Source organism: Gopherus flavomarginatus, chromosome 7 (genome assembly GCF_025201925.1).
Source record: "Gopherus flavomarginatus isolate rGopFla2 chromosome 7, rGopFla2.mat.asm, whole genome shotgun sequence".
Classification (NCBI taxonomy): Eukaryota; Metazoa; Chordata; order Testudines; family Testudinidae; genus Gopherus; species Gopherus flavomarginatus.
In genome coordinates this window covers 7,719,158-7,738,296 of record NC_066623.1, presented here as the reverse complement: position 1 = coordinate 7,738,296, position 19,139 = coordinate 7,719,158, and the positions used below count along the sequence as shown (strand labels likewise).

The 19,139-nt window shown below is 42.3% G+C and overlaps 1 protein-coding gene across 6 annotated transcripts in view; it reads right to left on the bottom strand.

Moving 5' to 3' along the window:
* Positions 1 to 19,139, bottom strand: part of TBC1D9B (TBC1 domain family member 9B) — a 46,841-nt gene that overhangs the window by 5,635 nt on the left and 22,067 nt on the right. For 4 of the 6 annotated variants that reach the window (XM_050961504.1, XM_050961507.1, XM_050961503.1 and 1 more), the window contains 10 exons: positions 18,917 to 19,034; positions 17,660 to 17,945; positions 15,666 to 15,795; positions 9,052 to 9,150; positions 8,058 to 8,126; positions 7,023 to 7,263; positions 6,658 to 6,723; positions 5,759 to 5,830; positions 5,299 to 5,349; positions 2,725 to 2,778 (listed from right to left, as the gene is read on the bottom strand). In XM_050961504.1, coding sequence (XP_050817461.1) covers positions 2,725 to 2,778; positions 5,299 to 5,349; positions 5,759 to 5,830; positions 6,658 to 6,723; positions 7,023 to 7,263; positions 8,058 to 8,126; positions 9,052 to 9,150; positions 15,666 to 15,795; positions 17,660 to 17,945; positions 18,917 to 19,034 — 1,186 coding nt within the window. The remainder of the gene's footprint in view (positions 1 to 2,724; positions 2,779 to 5,298; positions 5,350 to 5,758; positions 5,831 to 6,657; positions 6,724 to 7,022; positions 7,264 to 8,057; positions 8,127 to 9,051; positions 9,151 to 15,665; positions 15,796 to 17,659; positions 17,946 to 18,916; positions 19,035 to 19,139) is intronic. The other 2 variants (XM_050961506.1, XM_050961505.1) reach the window with 1 other exon arrangement.

The window sequence follows — 19,139 nt, the reverse complement described above, 5'->3', positions numbered from 1 at the left end:
TCTGGTCATTCCCAGCAGATGGTAAAAAAGGCTTGGTAACCGTCCTCATCATAGCAGCTGGAGGCTGAGCTCCATCAGCCCCCCCCACCCCCTTTCATAAGAACATAAGAACGGCCATACCAGGTCAGACCAAAGTTCCATCTAGCCCAGTATCCGTCTACTGACAGTGGCCAATACCAGGTGCCCCAGAGGGAGTGAAGCTAACAGGCAATGATCAAGTGATCTCTCTCCTGCCATCCATCTCCATCCTCTGATGAACAGAGGCTAGGGACACCATTCCTTACCCATCCTGGCTAATAGCCATTTATGGACTTAAACACCATGAATTTATCCACTTCCCTTTTAAACATTGTTATAGTCCCAGCCTTCACAACCTCCTCAGATAAGGAGTTCCACAAGTTGACTGTGCGCTGTGTGAAGAAGAACTTCCTTTTATTTGTTTTAAACCTGCTACCTATTAATTTCATTTGGTGACCCCTAGTTCTTGTATTATGGGAATAAGTAAATAACTTTTCCTTATCCACTTTCTCTACATCACTCATGATTTTATATACCTCTATCATATCCCCCCTTAGTCTCCTCTTTTCCAGCTGAAGAGGCCTAGCCTCTTTAATCTTTCCTCATATGCGACCCTCTCCAAACCCCTCATCATTTTAGTTGCCCTTTTCTGAACCTTTTCCAGCGCTAGAATATCTTTTTTGAGGTGAGGAGACCACATCTGTATACATTATTCGAGATGTGGGTGTACCATGGATTTATATAAGGGCAATAAGATATTCTCTGTCTTATTCTCTATCCCCTTTTTAATGATTCCTAACATCTTGTTTGCTTTTTTGACCGCCTCTGCACACTGCGTGGACATCTTCAGAGAACTATCCACGATGACGCCAAGATCTTTTTCCTGACTCATTGTAGCTAAATTAGCCCCCATATTATTGTATGTATAGTTGGGATTATTTTTTCCAATGTGCATCACTTTACATTTATCCACATTAAATTTCATCTGCCATTTTGTTGCCCAATCATTTAGTTTTGTTAGATCTTTTTGAAGTTCTTCACAATCTGCTTTGGTCTTAACTATCTTGAATAGTTTAGTATCATCTGCAAACTTTGCCACCTCACTGTTTACCCCTTTCTCCAGATCATTTACGAATAAATTGAATAGGGTTGGTCCTAGAACTGACCCCTGGGGAACACCACTAGTTACCCCTCTCCATTCTGAGAATTCATTCATGTCTAAAGAAAAGATTCTGTACTCCCTGGACTATCACAGCAGTGGGAGGCTGCCTTCTCCTCATTTTATCTCGCTAAAAAGGCAGTGTTTCTTATTCCTGCATTGTTTATTACTTCATCACACAAATGGGGGGACACTGCCAGGGTAGCCCAGGAGGGTTGGGGGAGGAGGGAAGCAATGGGTGGGGTTGTTGCAGGGGCACCTCCTAGAATAGCATGCAGCTCATAATTTCTGCGGGATCTCTGGAGCTCTGACACGGAGCGGCTGTGCTCTCTGGTTCTCTAGTACACTTGCCCCATATTCTAGGCAGGACTGACTATATTTTGTCTAAAAATAGAAAGAAAGGAATGACCCGGGGAGTCATTCCCATATTTGTCCATGCGTCCCCAGCCGACCTCAGCGAGGCCAGCCAGGAGCACCCATGACAGCAGCAGACGGTACAAAAGGATTGATAACCATCATCATCAATTTCCAATTGCAAACAGTGCAAAATGATAACCATCATCTCATCGCCAATTTACAATGACAGATGGTGCAATAACCATCTTTGCTACCTTGCAAAGGCAAATGAATGCTGCTGTGTAGCACTGCAGTTCCGCCTCTGTCAGCAGCATCCGGTACACATACGGTGACAGTGACAAAAGGCAAAACAGGCTCCATGGTTGCCATGCTATGGCGTCTGCCAGGGCAATCCAGTGGAAAAAGGGCGCGAAATGATTGTCTGCCGTTGCTTTCACGGAGGAAGGATTGAGTGACGACATTTACCCATAATCACCCATGACACTGTTTTTGCACTATCATGCATTGGGATCTCAACCCAGAATTCCAATGGGCGGGGGAGACTGCGGGAACTATGGGATAGCTACAGGATAACTACCCACAGTGCAACGCTCCGGAAATCGATGCCAGCCTCGGTACATGGAGTCACACCGCCGAATTAATGTGCTTAGTGTGGCCGCGTGCACTCGACTTTATACAATCTGTTTTACAAAACTGGTTTCTGTAAAATCGGAATAATACTGTAGTGTATACATACCCTCTGTGTTGGCAAGAATACTGTTTTAGAGGGTTTCACTGACAGGACTCGGGAGATGAGACCTACAGGAAAGGGCACTCTGCTTTTAGACAGTTTTTCTGATGTGATGCAGAGAAGCACAACTAACACTGCTGCAATCAGCTTGGCAGTTATGAAATAAACTCTGCTCTTCTGTAAATTTTGCAATTCTGCAGTTGATGGCTGGTGAGTTAAGGCCTCCCTAGCACATCAAGATCCTTTCAGGGAGGATGTTACAACACCAGAATCAGGAAGGCATAAAAATTCCCTTGACCACATTACATTGTGCCTCTTTCCATGAGCGAAGTCTTGAGAGGTTTCCCATGCTAGGGTAAAGGGGTAGGAGTTAAAAAACTTGACATTACATGAATGACAAAACTGGGAAATGCCAGGGAGGCTACTACTTGTCCATATAAGGGAATAGTTAGTTAGCTACCTTTTTCTTTGGAATCCTCATTTCTCTCTCCTCTGTCTTCCTGAGTAGCTGCTTCTAAACAAACATTGATATTAGAAAAAAAGTGACTCAACGAATATCCTATTTACTGCACAGTGTGCAATGAATACAAGACAACTTACATGTCCAATATGGTACTCGACTGAGTATTTTTAATAAAATTAGGGCTAGTTTTCCTATACCATTCCCCTACAGCAGAACTGAAAGAGCCACAACTTGAAAAATCTACTTGCACACAATAAGTAAGAAGCTTTTCCAGGTGAGTATCAAGTTTGCAGAATGTGAGTTTACATTTTAAAAAGTTCATAAGCCCGGTGGTTCCAAAGGTTACTTGTTACTCATATTTGGAAAGTGAAGTCCTTGGGTTGTGAGAGATGTCTCCTAAAATTTCCAAGCCTTATGACATGGTCTAAAATAGCAGTTTTCTTAATTTTTTCCACTGGTGCAGCTCAACAGGTGGTAGATGTGGTGCCAGTTCATGCCAAGGTCCCTAGGTTTCAACTGAACACTGACAAATACATGACTGGAACCAGTCTGGCTCACCCATGTGTTAGTGAGTTAAAATAGGCCTTAGTTATAAAAATGAGTTTAGACTTTATGGAATGCTTGTAAACTGCTGCATGCATTAATCTCACTTATAATATCTATATCCTATGTCATAAGATAATATATATGTAACTGTAAATTACCAGACAGGAGAGAAGCAATACCAAGTGTGAAATACAAGCTTGCCACAGGAGGTGTTATCTCCCGTCCAAAAAAAGAAGGCCCATAAACACTAGACAAACCACTGTGGAACATCAGAGGACAAAAAACTGTTGATTGCTCTCCTCATCCCCAGCTGAAGAGTACACATGCAATTGAATTCCTCCCAACAGCTAAACTTGCAATGTGAAGCAGAAGGCGGGGAAGCAATAAAAGGCGGTAACAAGGAGCAACTGTATCTTTTATGCTGCTTAGACTCTGAGGGAGCAAGTACTAGTAAGCATAAGCAAAAGATCCCCAGCGCTTGGCCTGGGTTAGCCCTACGGGACATATAGAACTTGCATATTATAGAAGCTTCAGTTATCTTCTGAAACAGTGGAACTCATTTGTGTGAATGTGTTTACCTGCTTTAACCTTGTAAATAACTCTCGTTTCCTTTTCCTAGTTAATAAATCCTTAGATGGTTTGTTATAGGATTGGCTACAAGTGTTGTCTTTGGTGTGAGATCTAAGGTGCAATTGACCTGGAGTAACTGACTGGTCCCTTGGGACTGGGAATAACCTGAATATTGCCGTAGTACTTGGTGTAAGGGACCATCGATCACAAAGGTAAGCTTAGCTGGGTGGCAAGATAGAGTGGGGTACCCAAGGGGACTGTCTGTGACTCCAGGTTAAGGCTGTATAGTACTTGAGGAGTTCACACTTGATAATAGGTTAGTGAAATCCAAGTGCAGAACTCACAACCAATGTGGGGTTTGTGCCCTGCTTCTTAACAGTCTGCCTTGAGCTTGTTATTCATGTGCTTGAGCTACCACAGGACAGCTTGACGTTAGCAATGGTAGAAGTTTGATGAAAAGTGTTAGCATATACACAGCCTGTGAATGAATAGGGGTGAGCAGGGGCAGGAAAGGAAAGAGAGAGAAGGAGAGACTGATGGGATAAGTGGGCAAAGAGAAATATGGTACAAAGGGATAGGTAAGAAAAGAGCACAATATGGGGAAAGGAAGAAAGAGAGAGATAAGAATGAGATGAAATAGACATGGAAGTTAACTAAGCCCCATGATCTATTATAGGAAAGAAAAAGTGGAATGAGCCCCGGGAAAGGAAAGAAGATACAACAAAAGAAAGAGAAATTAAATACACAAAGATGATGGAACATTATTAGATAAATATATTATTCAAATGTCAGCAATATTATTTGAGTAATTTATTTGACATGGTTATTCAACCAGCTCTGTAGAGGGTCATACCTTATTTGGCTAATAAGTTAGTGAAATTTATCAAATAATATACTTAATCCTTTTATTCTGCTATTTGATCAGCCATAGTAGTAAGTTAATTTTAAAAAGCGTATTAAATAGAAAGTTGATTGACAATACTATAGTACACATTAAATAGTAGCAAATCTTCTTTCCTTTAAGCTGAAAGGCTCTGGAGAAGCCCTGGTGAAGGTACTGCTATCTTTACATTGGCTAGTAGACTACGTTCTCAGTCTAGTAGGTGTCAAGTAAATTTTTCAATGTCTGGGAATAGCCATTACCAAATTCCACTGGAGGAACTATAGTTCAAACTTTTTCTCAAGGCCAAAGCCTCTAATTAAAATTAGTCATCTTTGGTTATAACAGAGATGTAACGCAGTAGACAGAATAAACACAGGTACTGAAAAGCATCTAAAATGCACCTGAGGCCAACAAACAAAGTGCTAGGTATAGCATTGCATGTATAGAGGGAGTGCAAGTGGAAAGTAGCAATAAAATAATTTCATGGTATTTTAAATGGAGCTTCACTGCTGGCAGATTATTTCAGCATAATAACAAAGAGCTCAGTGTGTGCACAAACCCTAGAGACTGACCTTGAGACTCACAGTGCAAGAAGAAATCCAGCTCTGAGACAAAAGGAGATACTGGAGCAGCAGAGAGAGGGTTTGAGGGCAGGGTAAATCCAAGGGAAAACAGAGAGAGTGGGCCAGACAAAGAGACACACATAAAGGAGGGAAAAAAACAAAAAAAAAAGACACAGTGAGACTCCCTGAACTTGGAAACAGGAAAGACGGGTTGGTAAAAGCAGACAGCATCATTAATGTTCCTACTCAGCAGTCTCTGTGAGTGTTTCACAGCATGCTGAATTCTCTTCTAGAAAAGCAGAGATTAAACAGCACATCAACTGACTCATCTCCCCCACGCAACAATGAGAAGCATCCCTAAAACACTTCTACTGATCAACCCTGCTTTGGAGGGTCACCATTCAAACTGCACAGACTTGTGCAACACTTGCAGCCTTCATCTCTTAGGTTAGAGCAGGTGTTATGTTACCTTCTGTCGAGATATCCTCTGTGAAATAACTTGTGGCCTCCAGCGCAGACTCAGCCTCTTCTGAGATCAGAGCTGTACATGCAGAGAGAGAGAGAGAGAGAGAGAGAGATGATCAGGTTACTGAGACACCTTCCGCTTCCCATCTGCCATCATGTAACATCCCTGTGGAAACTACAGCAATTACTTACATTGATAATTCAGATATATCAATCTTTTGGGTTTTTTTAAATATTTAGCTGTCTTTCAATACAATTTAGTAGCTGGAAATGAGGCTGGTTATGTAACCAGCTTTCTGCAGATCATCTGCAAATTCTTCATAGATCAGTGTGAGAACTACTGAGGCAAGATATCCACTCATTCCCCTCAGTAGGTGGGAATAAACAAAAAAGCTTTATTGAAATAGCTAGCAAAACACATAAGGATCCTCCTCAGCCAGTGTTATAGCTACAATTGGGCGTCTGAGAGCTGGGCCGGCTTTAGGCCTATTCCACCAATTCCCCCGAATCGGGCCCCGCGCCAAAGAGGGCCCTGCACCCAGTGAGAATCCCTTCCCTGGCTAGAAGCGCCTTTTTAATTTTTACTCACCTGGCGGCGCTTCGGGTCTTCAGCGGCACTTCGGCGGCGGGTCCTTTGCTCACTCCAGGTCTTTGGCAGCGGGTCCTTCACTTGCTCTGGGTCTTCGGCGCCTCTGAAGACCTGGAGTGAGTGAAGGACTCGCCGCCGAAGACTCAGAACACCGCCTGGTGAGTACAAGTCCCATGTGTTTTTTTACATGCGTGTTTTTTTTTGTTTTTTTTTAAGTTATCCCTGCTGGGGCCCCGTCGAAACAGTTTGAACTGGGCCCCGCACTTCCTAAAGCCAGCCCTGTCTGAGACAAGGAGGGAGAAGAGATCACTCACCCGGAGGCAGGTGCAATTTGTAAAGTAGTTTAAGCTTCTCAGTCAGGTCACCATGGTACATCCCACCTGTGTGGGAAAGGATGAGATAAACAGCCCTTAGTGTTAAGAGTCACCGATAGCTGACAGGATCCATCAAACAGACCCCTAGAGTTCCCATACAAGCAAGGGGAAGCTGAAAAGTTCTGCAGCTACAGCTCCTGTACAGAAAGAAATCTGTGCTGTGTTTAGCAAAAAGGCATTTCTCATTCTGTAATGACATTGCCCTCCCTCCTGGATGAATTCCACTGTCCCTCTACGGCTATGTGCTTGGAACAGTGGAAAACATTGCTAAAACATTCCACAGCATCTCTAGAAAAGACACTTACTCATCCCTGTAACAAACTCCTTGAAGTTAATGAGAGAGTCCTTGTTCTCATCTAGAAGCCGGAACATTCGCCCTGCCAGCACAGGTGTGTGGAGGCCACAGGACCAGAGGGTTAGACTGTCAAACAGCTCTCTGAACTGCTCCAGGTCAATGCGATACTGCTCCAGGTAGGGCAAGTTCTGATCTCGGTGGGCGGCTGCAGTGCGGCTGCTCCCCCAATAACAGCTCGTCAAGTGTTTTGCCTTTAAGGGGAAAGGGTTAATAGGTCAAACCATTAATAGTTACACAAACCTTCATGCTTAGAGACTCAGTTGTACCGCACAGACAAAGACACTGCATAGCCAGAGAAGAAACTTTTGCTCATACATCTATTTTTCTCCTCCCCTTATTTATTCCGAAGTTCATGTGTGATCATGGCTGAACTCTGAGAAATGAAGGAAGAGGATTTGATCAAACTAGAAAAAGACTAATTTCAAGGAGAACAAAAAGCATCTTAGATTTGGATGAAGACTCAGGCAGAGATTTGAGTACACAAGACTTGTCACAAAGCGAGAATGAAAGTTTTACGAATGAGTCATACCATCTTACTTTGGTAAGTCTACATCTCGCAACTGAGTATTTCAAAGGCATCACAAACATTGAGTCTGATTGCTCTCTGAGGTAGGGAACTATCATCCCATTTTTAAATATGGGCAAACTGAGGCACAGAAGGGTTAACTGACTTGCCCAAGATATCAGAGCAAGTCAGTGGCGGAGCTAGGAATCAAAGCAAGGATGTCTGAATCCCAGTCCCCTACTCTAGCCACTAAACATTCCTTTCCAACATTGCCAGCATCTCTCCCTGAGGAATATCATTTAAATGCTGTCAACAGTCTTCCATCATCTTTGTAAAAAAATAATCAGACATACTAGAGCCAGTAGCCAGAGCCCCACTTCTGCTTCTGACAGATCAGATTCTGGATAGAAACACAATGCTATTACTTCCCCATCCACTCAATCTTGAATATCTTTCCGTGTATCAGAGGCAGGTTCCTACCTTGAACACCATATAAAGCTCTTCTAGTTCTTCCATAGAAAAACCAATGTCACCAGATATAGCTCGGACCTAAAGTAAGAGAGAGAAACAGAATGAACATTTATTTATTACTCCTAAACTGTAAAATTTATTCACTTACTATATGAAACAATATTTTATATACCATGAAAAAGGCGAAGAGACTTGACTAAAGTATAGGGAGGAAGGAGTGTTGTGATTTTGAACTGAAGGAAAACAGTCTCACATCTCTGAGTTGCTAGGACAGGAAGATGCCAGCAACTGCTAACACAGAGAACAGCCGCACCCGCCTTGAATAAGGAGGGTAAACACAATAAAAAGCTGCTCAGAGTGTTAAATGTTTCCTGCTCTGACTGCACTGTAATTGGAAGTGAGAACAAGTAACATCACCTCAGTGCCTTTGTTTCACTTTGTGGCTTTCCAATGCACCTATTATCACACATCTATATCGGATGCTACAGTGAGAGGGGCAAAGGGAACAGGTTTCACAACTGGCACAAATAGAAGAGTAAAGTGGCATTAAGATGCAGATGCTTCTCCTCTGCACCAGTCCTCTGTGGGTTCCCAACATCATAGCACCCATCATCATCTGGGTGGGAAGGACATTAGTATCTGCCATCTTGCAACCCTCGAAGAACCAAGATGAAAAGTAACAAATACAGGCAGCTCTAACCAGTAGAAAGTGTTACAAGGCCTGTTGTGGTTCACACTGGCAATGATCTGCCTATAATTCTACCAGGATCATGTCTTAGCACTTCAACTGTTTCCTCTGCTTTTCAACCCAACTTGTTAGACTAGATCAATGAGAGCAAAACTGAAGTTATTCAAGTCACCAGATACATTTTCCACATTAACCATCATCCCTTTAGTCACCACATCCTGGATTTGCTACAGAGCAGATTTTCAGAGGACTCAAAGCAAAATGTGCTGCATTAACATGCCAACTGGTAGCTCATTTAATCTAGGTGTTACATACCACGCTCCTCTTGGCTGTGTCCTCCAGGGACTGGATCACCTTCAATCTTTGCTTAAAGCGCATCTGCTCAATGTCATCTGCCTTCAAGTTGCTGAATTTCTATAGCAAGGAAGAAAAGCAATTGGGTTACCCCCATCTACCCATGAGACAAGTCCCACATTTGGTGACATATTAATAGACAGCCTCTGTGCTGTTGAGGAGGAAGAAAGGCCCAGGGAACAAAGCAGCCAATGGGAGCAGAGGGAAACCTTCCCATAGTTGGGACCCTCCTTCCAGATGGTGCTGGGGTTGCCTCTCGCACTGAGGTTACCTCCCCGGGGGAGGGAACTCCAGTTGCTAGGAAAAGGCAGGTGTTAGTAATGGGAGATTCGATCATTAGAAACATAGATAGCTGGGTTTGTGACGACCGGGAGAACCATATGGTGACGTGCCTGCCTGGTGCAAAGGTTGCGGATCTCTCGAGGCATCTAGACAGACTTATGTGTAGTGCTGGGGAGGAGCCGGTGGTCATGGTACATGTAGGTACACCAATGACATAGGGAAGGGTAGGAGAGGTGTCCTGGAAGCCAAATTTAGGCTCCTAGGGAAGAGACTGAAATCCAGGACCTCTATGGTGGCATTCTCAGAAATGCTCCCAGTTCCATGCTAAGGGCCAGGTAGGCAGGAAGAGCTTCAGAGTCTCAATGTGTGGATGAGATGATGGTGTAGAGAGGAGAGGTTTACGTTCATTAGGAACTGGGGAAACTTTTGGGATGGGGGAGCCTATACAAGAGAGATGGGCTCCACCTAAACCAAGGTGGAACCAGACTGCTGGCACTAAACATTAAAAAGGTTGTAGAGCAGTTTTTAAACTAGGAGATGGGGGAAAGCCGACTGCTGCAGAGGAGCATGTGGATCGGACACAGACTTCTCTTAGGGGAGAGTCTGATGATAGAGAATCTCCAGGTTATAGTCAGGAACAGAGGACGGAAGAGGATAATGTAAGGGCTGGATCAGATGACAAACAGTCACATAAAAAAGAATCTGGCACATCAGATAAGGGCAGGCAAATAAACAGGGACAAGTTTTTAAAGTGCTTGTACACAAATGCTAGAAGTCTAAATAATAAGATGGGTGAACTAGAGTGCCTTGTGATAAAGGAGGATATTGATATAATAGGCATCACAGAAATCTGGTGGACTGAGGACAATCAATGGGACACAATCATTCCAGGGTACAAAATATATCGGAAGGACAGAACAGGTCATACAGGGGGAGGAGTGGCACTATATGTGAAAGAAAATGTAGATTCAATTGAAGTAAAAATCTTAAGCGAATCCACATGTTCCATAGAATCGCTATGGATAGAAATTTCACGCTCTAATAAAAATATAACATTAGGGATCTATTATTGACCACCTGACCAGACAGTAATAGTGATGATGAAATGCTAAGGGAAATTAGAGAGGCTATCAAAATTAAGAACCCAATAATAGTGGGGGAGTTCAATTATCTCCATATTGACTGGGAACATTTCACTTCAGGACGAAATGCAGAGATAAAATTTCTCGATACTTTAAATGACTGTTTCATGGAGCAGCTGGTACGGGAACCCACAAAGGGAGAGGCAACTCTAGATTTAATCCTGAGTGGAGCGCAGGAGCTGGTCCAAGAGGCAGCTATAGCAGAACCACTTGGAATTAGTGACCATAATACAACAGCATTCAACATCCGTGTGGGGGGAAGAACACCTCAACAGCCCAACACTGTGGCATTTAATTTCAAAAGAGGGAACTATACAAAAATGAGGGGGTTAGTTAAACAAAAGTTAAAAGGTACAGTGACTAAAGTGAAATCCCTGCAAGTTGCATGGGCCCTTTTTAAAGACACCATAATAGAGGCCCAACTTCAATGTATACCCCAAATTAAGAAACACAGTAAAAGGACTAAAAAAAGAGACACAGTGGCTTAACAACCATGTAAAAGAAGCAGTGAGAGATAAAAAGACTTCCTTTAAAAAGTGGAAGTCGAATCCTAGTGAGGCAAATAGAAAGGAGCACAAACACTGCCATCTTAAGTGCAAGAGTGTAATAAGAAAAGCCAAAGAGGAGTTTGAAGATCGGCTAGCCAAAAACTCCAAAGGTGGTAATAAAATGTTTTTTAAGTACATCAGAAGCAGGAAGCCTGCTAAATAACCAGCGGGGCCCCTTGACGATTAAAATACAAAAGCAGTGCTTAAAGATGATAAAGTCATTGCGGAGAAACTAAACGGATTCTTTGCTTCAGTCTTCACGGCTGAGGATGTTAGGGAGATTCCCAAACCTGAGCCGGCTTTTGTAGGTGACAAATCTGAGGAACTGTCACAGACTGAAGTGTCACTAGAGGAGGTTTTGGAATTAATTGATAAACTCAACATTAACAAGTTACCGGGACCAGATGGCATTCACCCAAGAGTTCTGAAAGAACTCAAATATGAAGTTGGGGAACTATAACTAAGGTTTGTAACCTGTCCTTTAAATCGGCTTCGGTACCCAATGACTGGAAGTTAGCTAATGTAACGCCAATATTTAAAGAGGGCTCTAGAGGTGATCCCAGCAATTACAGACCGGTAAGTCTAATGTCGGTACCGGGCAAATTAGTAGAAACAATAGTTAAGAATAAAATAGTCAGACACATAGAAAAACAAACTGTTGAGCAATAGTCAACATGGTTTCTGTAAAGGAAAATCGTGTCTTACTAATCTATCAGAGTTCTTTGAAGGGGTCAACAAACATGTGGACAAGGGGAATCCAGTGGACATAGTGTACTTAGATTTCCAGAAAGCCTTTGACAAGGTCCCTCACCAAAGGCTCTTATGTAAATTAAGGTGTCATGGGATAAAAGGGAAGGTCCTTTCATGGATTGAGAACTGGTTAAAAGACAGGGAACAAAGGGTAGGAATAAATGGTAAATTCTCAGAATGGAGAGGGGTAACTAGTGGTGTTCCCCAGGGGTCAGTCCTAGGACCAATCCTATTCAATTTATTCATAAATGATCTGGAGAAAGGGGTAAACAGTGAGGTGGCAAAGTTTGCAGATGATACTAAACTATTCAAGATAGTTAAGACCAAAGCAGATTGTGAAGATCTTCAAAAAGATCTCACAAAACTAAGTGATTGAGCAACAAAATGGCAAATGAAATTTAATGTGGATAAATGTAAAGTGATGCACATTGGAAAAAATAATCCCAACTATACATACAATAATATGGGGGCTAATTTAGCTACAACGAGTCAGGAAAAAGATCTTGGCGTCATCGTGGATAGTTCTCTGAAGATGTCCACGCAGTGTGCAGAGGCGGTCAGAAAAGCAAACAAGATGTTAGGAATCATTAAAAAGGGGATAGAGAATAAGACAGAGAATATCTTATTGCCCTTATATAAATCCATGGTACACCCACATCTCGAATACTGTGTACAGATGTGGTCTCCTCACCTCAAAAAAGGATATTCTAGCGCTAGAAAAGGTTCAGAAAAGGGCAACTAAAATGATTAGGGGTTTGGAGAGGGTCGCATATGAGGAAAGATTAAAGAGGCTAGGCCTCTTCAGCTTGGAAAAGAGGAGACTAAGGGGGGATGTGATAGAGGTATATAAAATCATGAGTGATGTAGAGAAAGTGGATAAGGAAAAGTTATTTACTTATTCCCATAATACAAGAACTAGGGGTCACCAAATGAAATTAATAGGTAGCAGGGTTAAAACAAATAAAAGGAAGTTCTTCTTCACACAGCGCACAGTCAACTTGTGGAACTCCTTACCTGAGGAGGTTGTGAAGGCTGGGACTATAACAATGTTTAAAAGGGAAGTGGATAAATTCGTGGTGGCTAAGTCCATAAATGGCTATTAGCCAGGAAGGGTAAAGAATGGTGTCCCTGGCCTCTGTTCATCAGAGGATGGAGATGGATGGCAGGAGAGAGATCACTTGATCATTGCCTGTTAGCTTCACTCCCTCTGGGGCACCTGGCATTGGCCACTGTCAGTAGACAGATACTGGGCTAGATGGACCTTTGGTCTGACCTGGTACGGCCGTTCTTATGTTCTTATGACATATTGTTCAGCAAGTCAGGAATCACCTTAGAAGTGGCCTGAAAGGGAAAAAATGCCTTTTTGTCAATAAAGATGGTTTGCTAAGACTCTTTTGTTAGTGGTGGGTGGGAAGTATAAGAACATGTGATGAGATGTGCTAGCACTCATTAGGAATCCATGTTCAAATTGAGTGATGTACCTATAAGGAGGCCGGGCTTTTTCTCAACAGAACTAATCAGACAAGTAAAATGATTTGGATGATGCTGCTTTAACAAGGAAGGAAAAAGAAGGAATGAACAGTCAGAAAGAGTAGTGCTTTGAAGAAAGAGAGTGCAATGACAGAAACAGAATTTCTTTGAGCAGACAAACAGGCACAAATTAGTGAGAAACCGAGATTAGAAAGCAATGTAAGATGCATGGGAAGAATAGCATAAGGATGAGCTGAAGGGAGAGGGAAAGGATAATGACAGAAGACAGAGAGAAAGAGAGTAGCAGAGAAAAGAAATCCACCTGAAAAACTAAGTCTTTTCCCAATTTTCCTCATTGCATTGAGGGAGAAGACGTGTCAAGTGTGCACTGATGACTGCCCTGGTAATTAAACATAAAAATAAGCTATTTTCTCCCATGCAAATATACTGTTGTCATCATCCATGAAGAGTTACTTCTGGAAAGTGTAGTTGGGAACCAGGGAGAACTCCTCCTATTTCTGTAATATGGCATATTTTATTTGTCATAAACAGATAAGTAAGAGTTAATAAAACAGAAGTACTTCATATCTCTTTTGCCTGTAAAGGGTTAACAAGATCAGTGAGCCTGGCTGTTACCTGACCAGAGGACCAATCAGGGGACAGGACACTTTCAAATCTTGAGGGAGGGAAGTTTTTGTGTGTGCTGTTAGATTTTGGTTGTTCTCTCTGGGTTCTGAGAGTGACCAGATGTGCAATCAGATTTCTCTCCAATCTTTTTGATACAGTCTCTTATATGTCCAGAATAGTGAGTACTAGGTGATAAGGCAAGTTAGGCTTATGTTTGTCTTCTTTATTTGCAAATGTGTATTTGGCTGGAAGGAGTTCAAATTTGTATTTTGCTGAAAGGATTTTAATCTGTACTTGTATACTTAGGCTGGGAGGGTATTCCCAGTGTCTATAGCTGCAAGACCCTGTACCTATTCCATTTTATATTTACAAAGATAATTTTTACTGTTTTTCTCTCTTTAATTAAAAGTTTCTTGTTTAAGAACCTGATTTTTTTTTATTCTGGTGTGAGACCCCAGGGGAAAGGGTCTGGATTCACCAGGGAATTGGTGGAGAGAAAGGAGGGAAGGGGGAGAGAAAGGTTCATTTCTCTGTGTTAGGATTACTTTCTCTCTCAGGGAGCGTCTGGGAGGGGGAGAGAGAAGGAGGGGGGAAGGTGAATTTTCCTCTCTGTTTAAGATTCAAGGAGTTTGAATCACAGTGATTTTCCAGGATAACCCAGGGAGGGGAAGCCTGGGAGAGGCAACGCTGAGGAAAAGGGTTTACTTTCCTTGTGTTAGGATCCAGAGGGTCTGGGTCTTGGGGGTCCCCGGGCAAGGTTTTGGGGGGATCAGAGTGTACCAGACACTGGAATTCCCGCTTGGTGGCAGCGTTACAAGTACTAAGCTGGTAATTGAGCTTAGAGGAATTCATGCTGGTACCCCATCTTTTGGATGCTAAGGTTCAGAGTGGGGAATTATACCATGACAGTATTCATGGCTGCTGCTGCCACCACTCCCAGGTTAGGAGACTTCAAGTCATCCAGCTTTCATCACAACACAGACACCGCAGAATAGGATTCATGGGCATGCCAAACCTGGCACTGTGAGTTTGGTGCAGATACATTACTCACAACTCTCCAAAAGTTTATCCCCCAAATATTCCTTTTTCATTCCAATATTCAGTAATTACGTTACCTCCACAATTCCCTGGCATTGGCTAACCACATATGCAAAACAAGAGTCTAAAGCTTTTCTCCACAGAGTGGAGGGAATCTCTGACCTATCAGCTTTAGTAGGCACTGAGAATCAATTTTCAATTTTAGTTAGCATGGTGGGTGAGATTTCATGGAGTCTGAAAAGAAGAAGAACAGAGTTGAAGTCCCCTCATATTTAACATGAAGACTAGTGGCCCTCTCCTGCATTCCTTGCATAATCCACATTCCTAGGCTTTGTCTACACCACAGGGAAAATTCTATCTAAGCTCCGCAATTTGAGCTATGTGAATAGCGTAATTTAAATCAACATAGATTAGATCTACCTAGTGTAGGGTCCACACTAAGTGATGTCAACAGGAGAGCGTCTCCCATCGACTCCCCCTGCTCTTCTTGATCCAGTGGAGTACAGGAGTCACCGGGAGTGCAATCTGTGGTTGATTTAGTGGGTCTTCACTGGACCCGCTAAATCGACCGCCAATGCATCGATCGCTGTAGCGTCAATCCTCTGTTAAGTGTAGACAAGCCCCTAGTAAAGTCAATGAGTCTTGGCTGCACAAGGAATTCAGGACTGGGCCTTATGCGGCAAAGATCACTCAAGTAAATATTAATCTCGTCACTGACCTCATAAGATGTTCTGATGAGTTCAAAGATGTCAATTTCAAGCGGTGGCTCATCTCCACTTGTGAGTAAAGCATGCAGGTGTGGAATAGGTGGGGAAATACTTTGTCGATTAATTACATTATCTAGGTACCTGTGGGGATAAACAGAGAACAAAGGCAGGGCTCTGGGTTAACACAATCTCAAGAATTAACAAAAAAGCAAGTAAGATCTTAAACATACTATTTCCACTTCCTTTGGACAGTCAATCTCATTGGCTGGAATAATTTATTTCTTTCCAACGAGCCTGCCTAGCTCCACTAATGTCTCTTTCACTCTAGTACAATCAGTTTTCATTTCATTCTTCAGAGCACCTGTTTTTAATGAAGTTTCAGAAAAATAAGGTGCAGGTGGTGGCATGTTTGGAATTGATCAACATTTCACTTTGCTACAGGAAGCCTTCTTACATTTGCTACATTACAGAAAGATTTGCCTCACCAGGTTTTAGGAGACTCCTTCCATTAGAAGCTGTACTGACAGTGAATCAGAATTCTCCCTAGATTTGGTACCAGAAACCCTTCAGATTTCAAACTCAAGCTAGACAGCAGGGATGCATCAAGACAGGATGGGCTTTGGGAAATATGATGGAACTCTTCAGACTTTAGCTTTCTATCGTGAGACCCCATTTTTTGGATGCAGTAGAAGAAAGTCAACTGAATGCTTTTGGATTCCTGAGGGTAGGACAGAATGGGTCTCTCTTTGTAGTGTGATGCTGTATGATTGAATACGACTATTTATATAATTGATATTGCCATTGTTATACAACTGCAACAAATCTTGTACAAAAGTATGTCATGTAAGGTATCGATGGAAAAATTATGATTTGCTAAGTTATGATTATCCTGTTTACATGCAAGTATCATTTTTATATCTGAAGTTATGAATATTGGCTATGCATTGGCATCATACATATGTGTTGTATTCCTGGGTAACACCCACCAGGTCAAACTTACATTAAGGCCAAACAGCCATGTATTAATGGCCCATCAAGGACATGTAGCTCTCCCAATGGGCCATAGAAGAAACTCACTCTGCCCAGGTAGCTCTTTCTGTGGACACCTCAGCAAGAATACAGGCAATGGTTACCTCAAGAGTCATCAAGCCATGTAATGACATACGATATGCTCATGTGACCCTGGACTCCATCTTCGGCCAGTAGCTTTCCACAGAGAGAGTAAATTTCCAGGCACATGGCAAAGGAGATCAAAGACCCCTGAGCTATTTCCATTTTGCCTCTTTCCTGCCTTGATTCTCTGGACTGTGGATTTACAACTAAAAGGAGCATTTTGAACTATGGACTGAAGACCTTCCAATCTTTCAGAAGTTATCAGAGAAATTTTACAAACCAGCAGTCTATTCCATCACTGCTACAAACCTGATATAAGGATTTTGCAATTATTTGTATGTACAAGATCAATTAATGTCAAAAACTTTCTTCTTTTTCTCTTTTATTATTAAACCTTTAGTTTTAGTTAATAAAGGATTGGCATCAGTGTGATTATTGAGTTGAAAGATCTGAGTTATATATTGATCTGGCTAAATGGCTGATTTCTTGGGATAAGAAGAATCCTGTATTTGATTAAATTGGTTTTCAGTAACTACTCATCAGACAGTGTCTGGGAGGGGAGACAAGGGATGGAATGCCTAAGGAGGCTGAATTTTTGACTTCCTGTTAACGAGTGTGGTGAGACAGAAGTTTATTTTTATTACTGGATTGGTATAATCTAATGTTAGAATAACCAGCAGTTTGGGCTGAATCTGCCTTATTTCTCAGTTTGACCTGAATTTGGAATCCTCAGCTGTGACCCACTGAGACACAGTGACATCTAGTAAAGACAGTTCGAACTGCTAAGCAATGAAGATTGTGAGAGCATGAAAAATATTAAAGATTTTACACCAGAGTGGAAGGGCAAGTACCCGCCGTTCATTCAATTATAAAGAAGAGTAACGAGGGCTACCTGCCCAGGACAGTCATGGCTTCGCCTTCATCACAGCAGTTTAGCAGCTTCTCCATGTTGGCATCCAGGATGGCCAGAGACACCTGCAAGATAAGCTTGATACCCTCGTAGAAGAAGCAGTCAACAATGACCACAGCACTCTCAAAGGGCATGACGCTGAGGAAGAGGGTGAGGAACCAGGAGAGAGAAATGGTGGAAATCACTCCCAGCTCCTGCATCTTCTCTGACAGCTGAGGAAGGTAGTCTCGCGTGAGCTCCTCAAAAATGCCTTGGTCCACTAATGCACCTGAAAAGACAAGGGGAAAGTGACAATTAGGTATCACAGGGCTGAGCACAAGGTAATGTAAATCTATGCTAGTTGGATAAATATTGATTCTAGTCACAAACCAGCCAGTTTTCAACAGAACTGAAATCAAGTAAGGTTTGGTCATATGTATTTCCTGGTTCCCTCTTTAATATAACTGTAGAATTCTGCATACACATGTGAATATCATGTGCTCTGCTACTGTAGAGCCTGAGTGAGCAAGTCATTAATTGATCTGTATACCCCACCAGACAAAACAGCGGTGGGGTGAATGATTATTATTCTAAAAAATAACGTCATGGAAGCAGAGAGATTAAAATTGAAGAACTGTGTGGGACAGTCGCTTACAGCACATACTTTAGTGCTTTTATCCAGTCTAATTTTAGAAGTGCCAAGCAATGGGGTTCCACAACTTCCCTTGGGAGATTATTCTACAACTGAACTGATCTCACAATGAGGAAGTATTTGATAGCCTATTTTTTTTTTCTAATTTCATCCCATCATTCCTATTTATACCCCCGTGTACCAACCTAAATAACTCCTGCCACCATTTCTTTGTGTTTACACCCTTCAAATACTTGGTAGACTGTTATGGCCTTCCCCACCCTCTAGCCATGTACACATATAGCTTTTTTAAATCTTTCCCTGTAAGTCTAGCCCTCCAGCTCCCTCCCATTTCTGATTCTCTTTTCTGTCTTCCCTCCAATTAATAGCTGTCTGGTCCTGAAGGATTAAGAACTGAATTATCCCAGGGAGAATAACTGGATATTTAGAATTTGCAGGAAATTCTTTACACATCACTAATGAGGACAAAGCTTTCATCGGCTCAAGTCCCACACTCTTTCAAATGCACTGTGTTTAATGGTCTGTTAATAAATACGACTGTCCTTCTTTCTTGCTGATTGTATAGTAGAAGGAAATGCCAGCCCCCATGATGAATTTGATAGACTCACCCACTACCCTGGAATTGTAGTAATCTGGCAGCATCCGCTCACACAAGGCCACCAGGAGCCAGAAAGCCTCTTCCTCATTGCAGTACAGCAACAGTACCGATGTCACGATGTTCATGGCCTACAAGCAGGTAGAGTGACACAAACATGCATGGAGAGGAAAATACCACATTAGCTGAGGATGTTCAGGAAGGTAATGGGACACTATAAATGTGAGATAAATGTG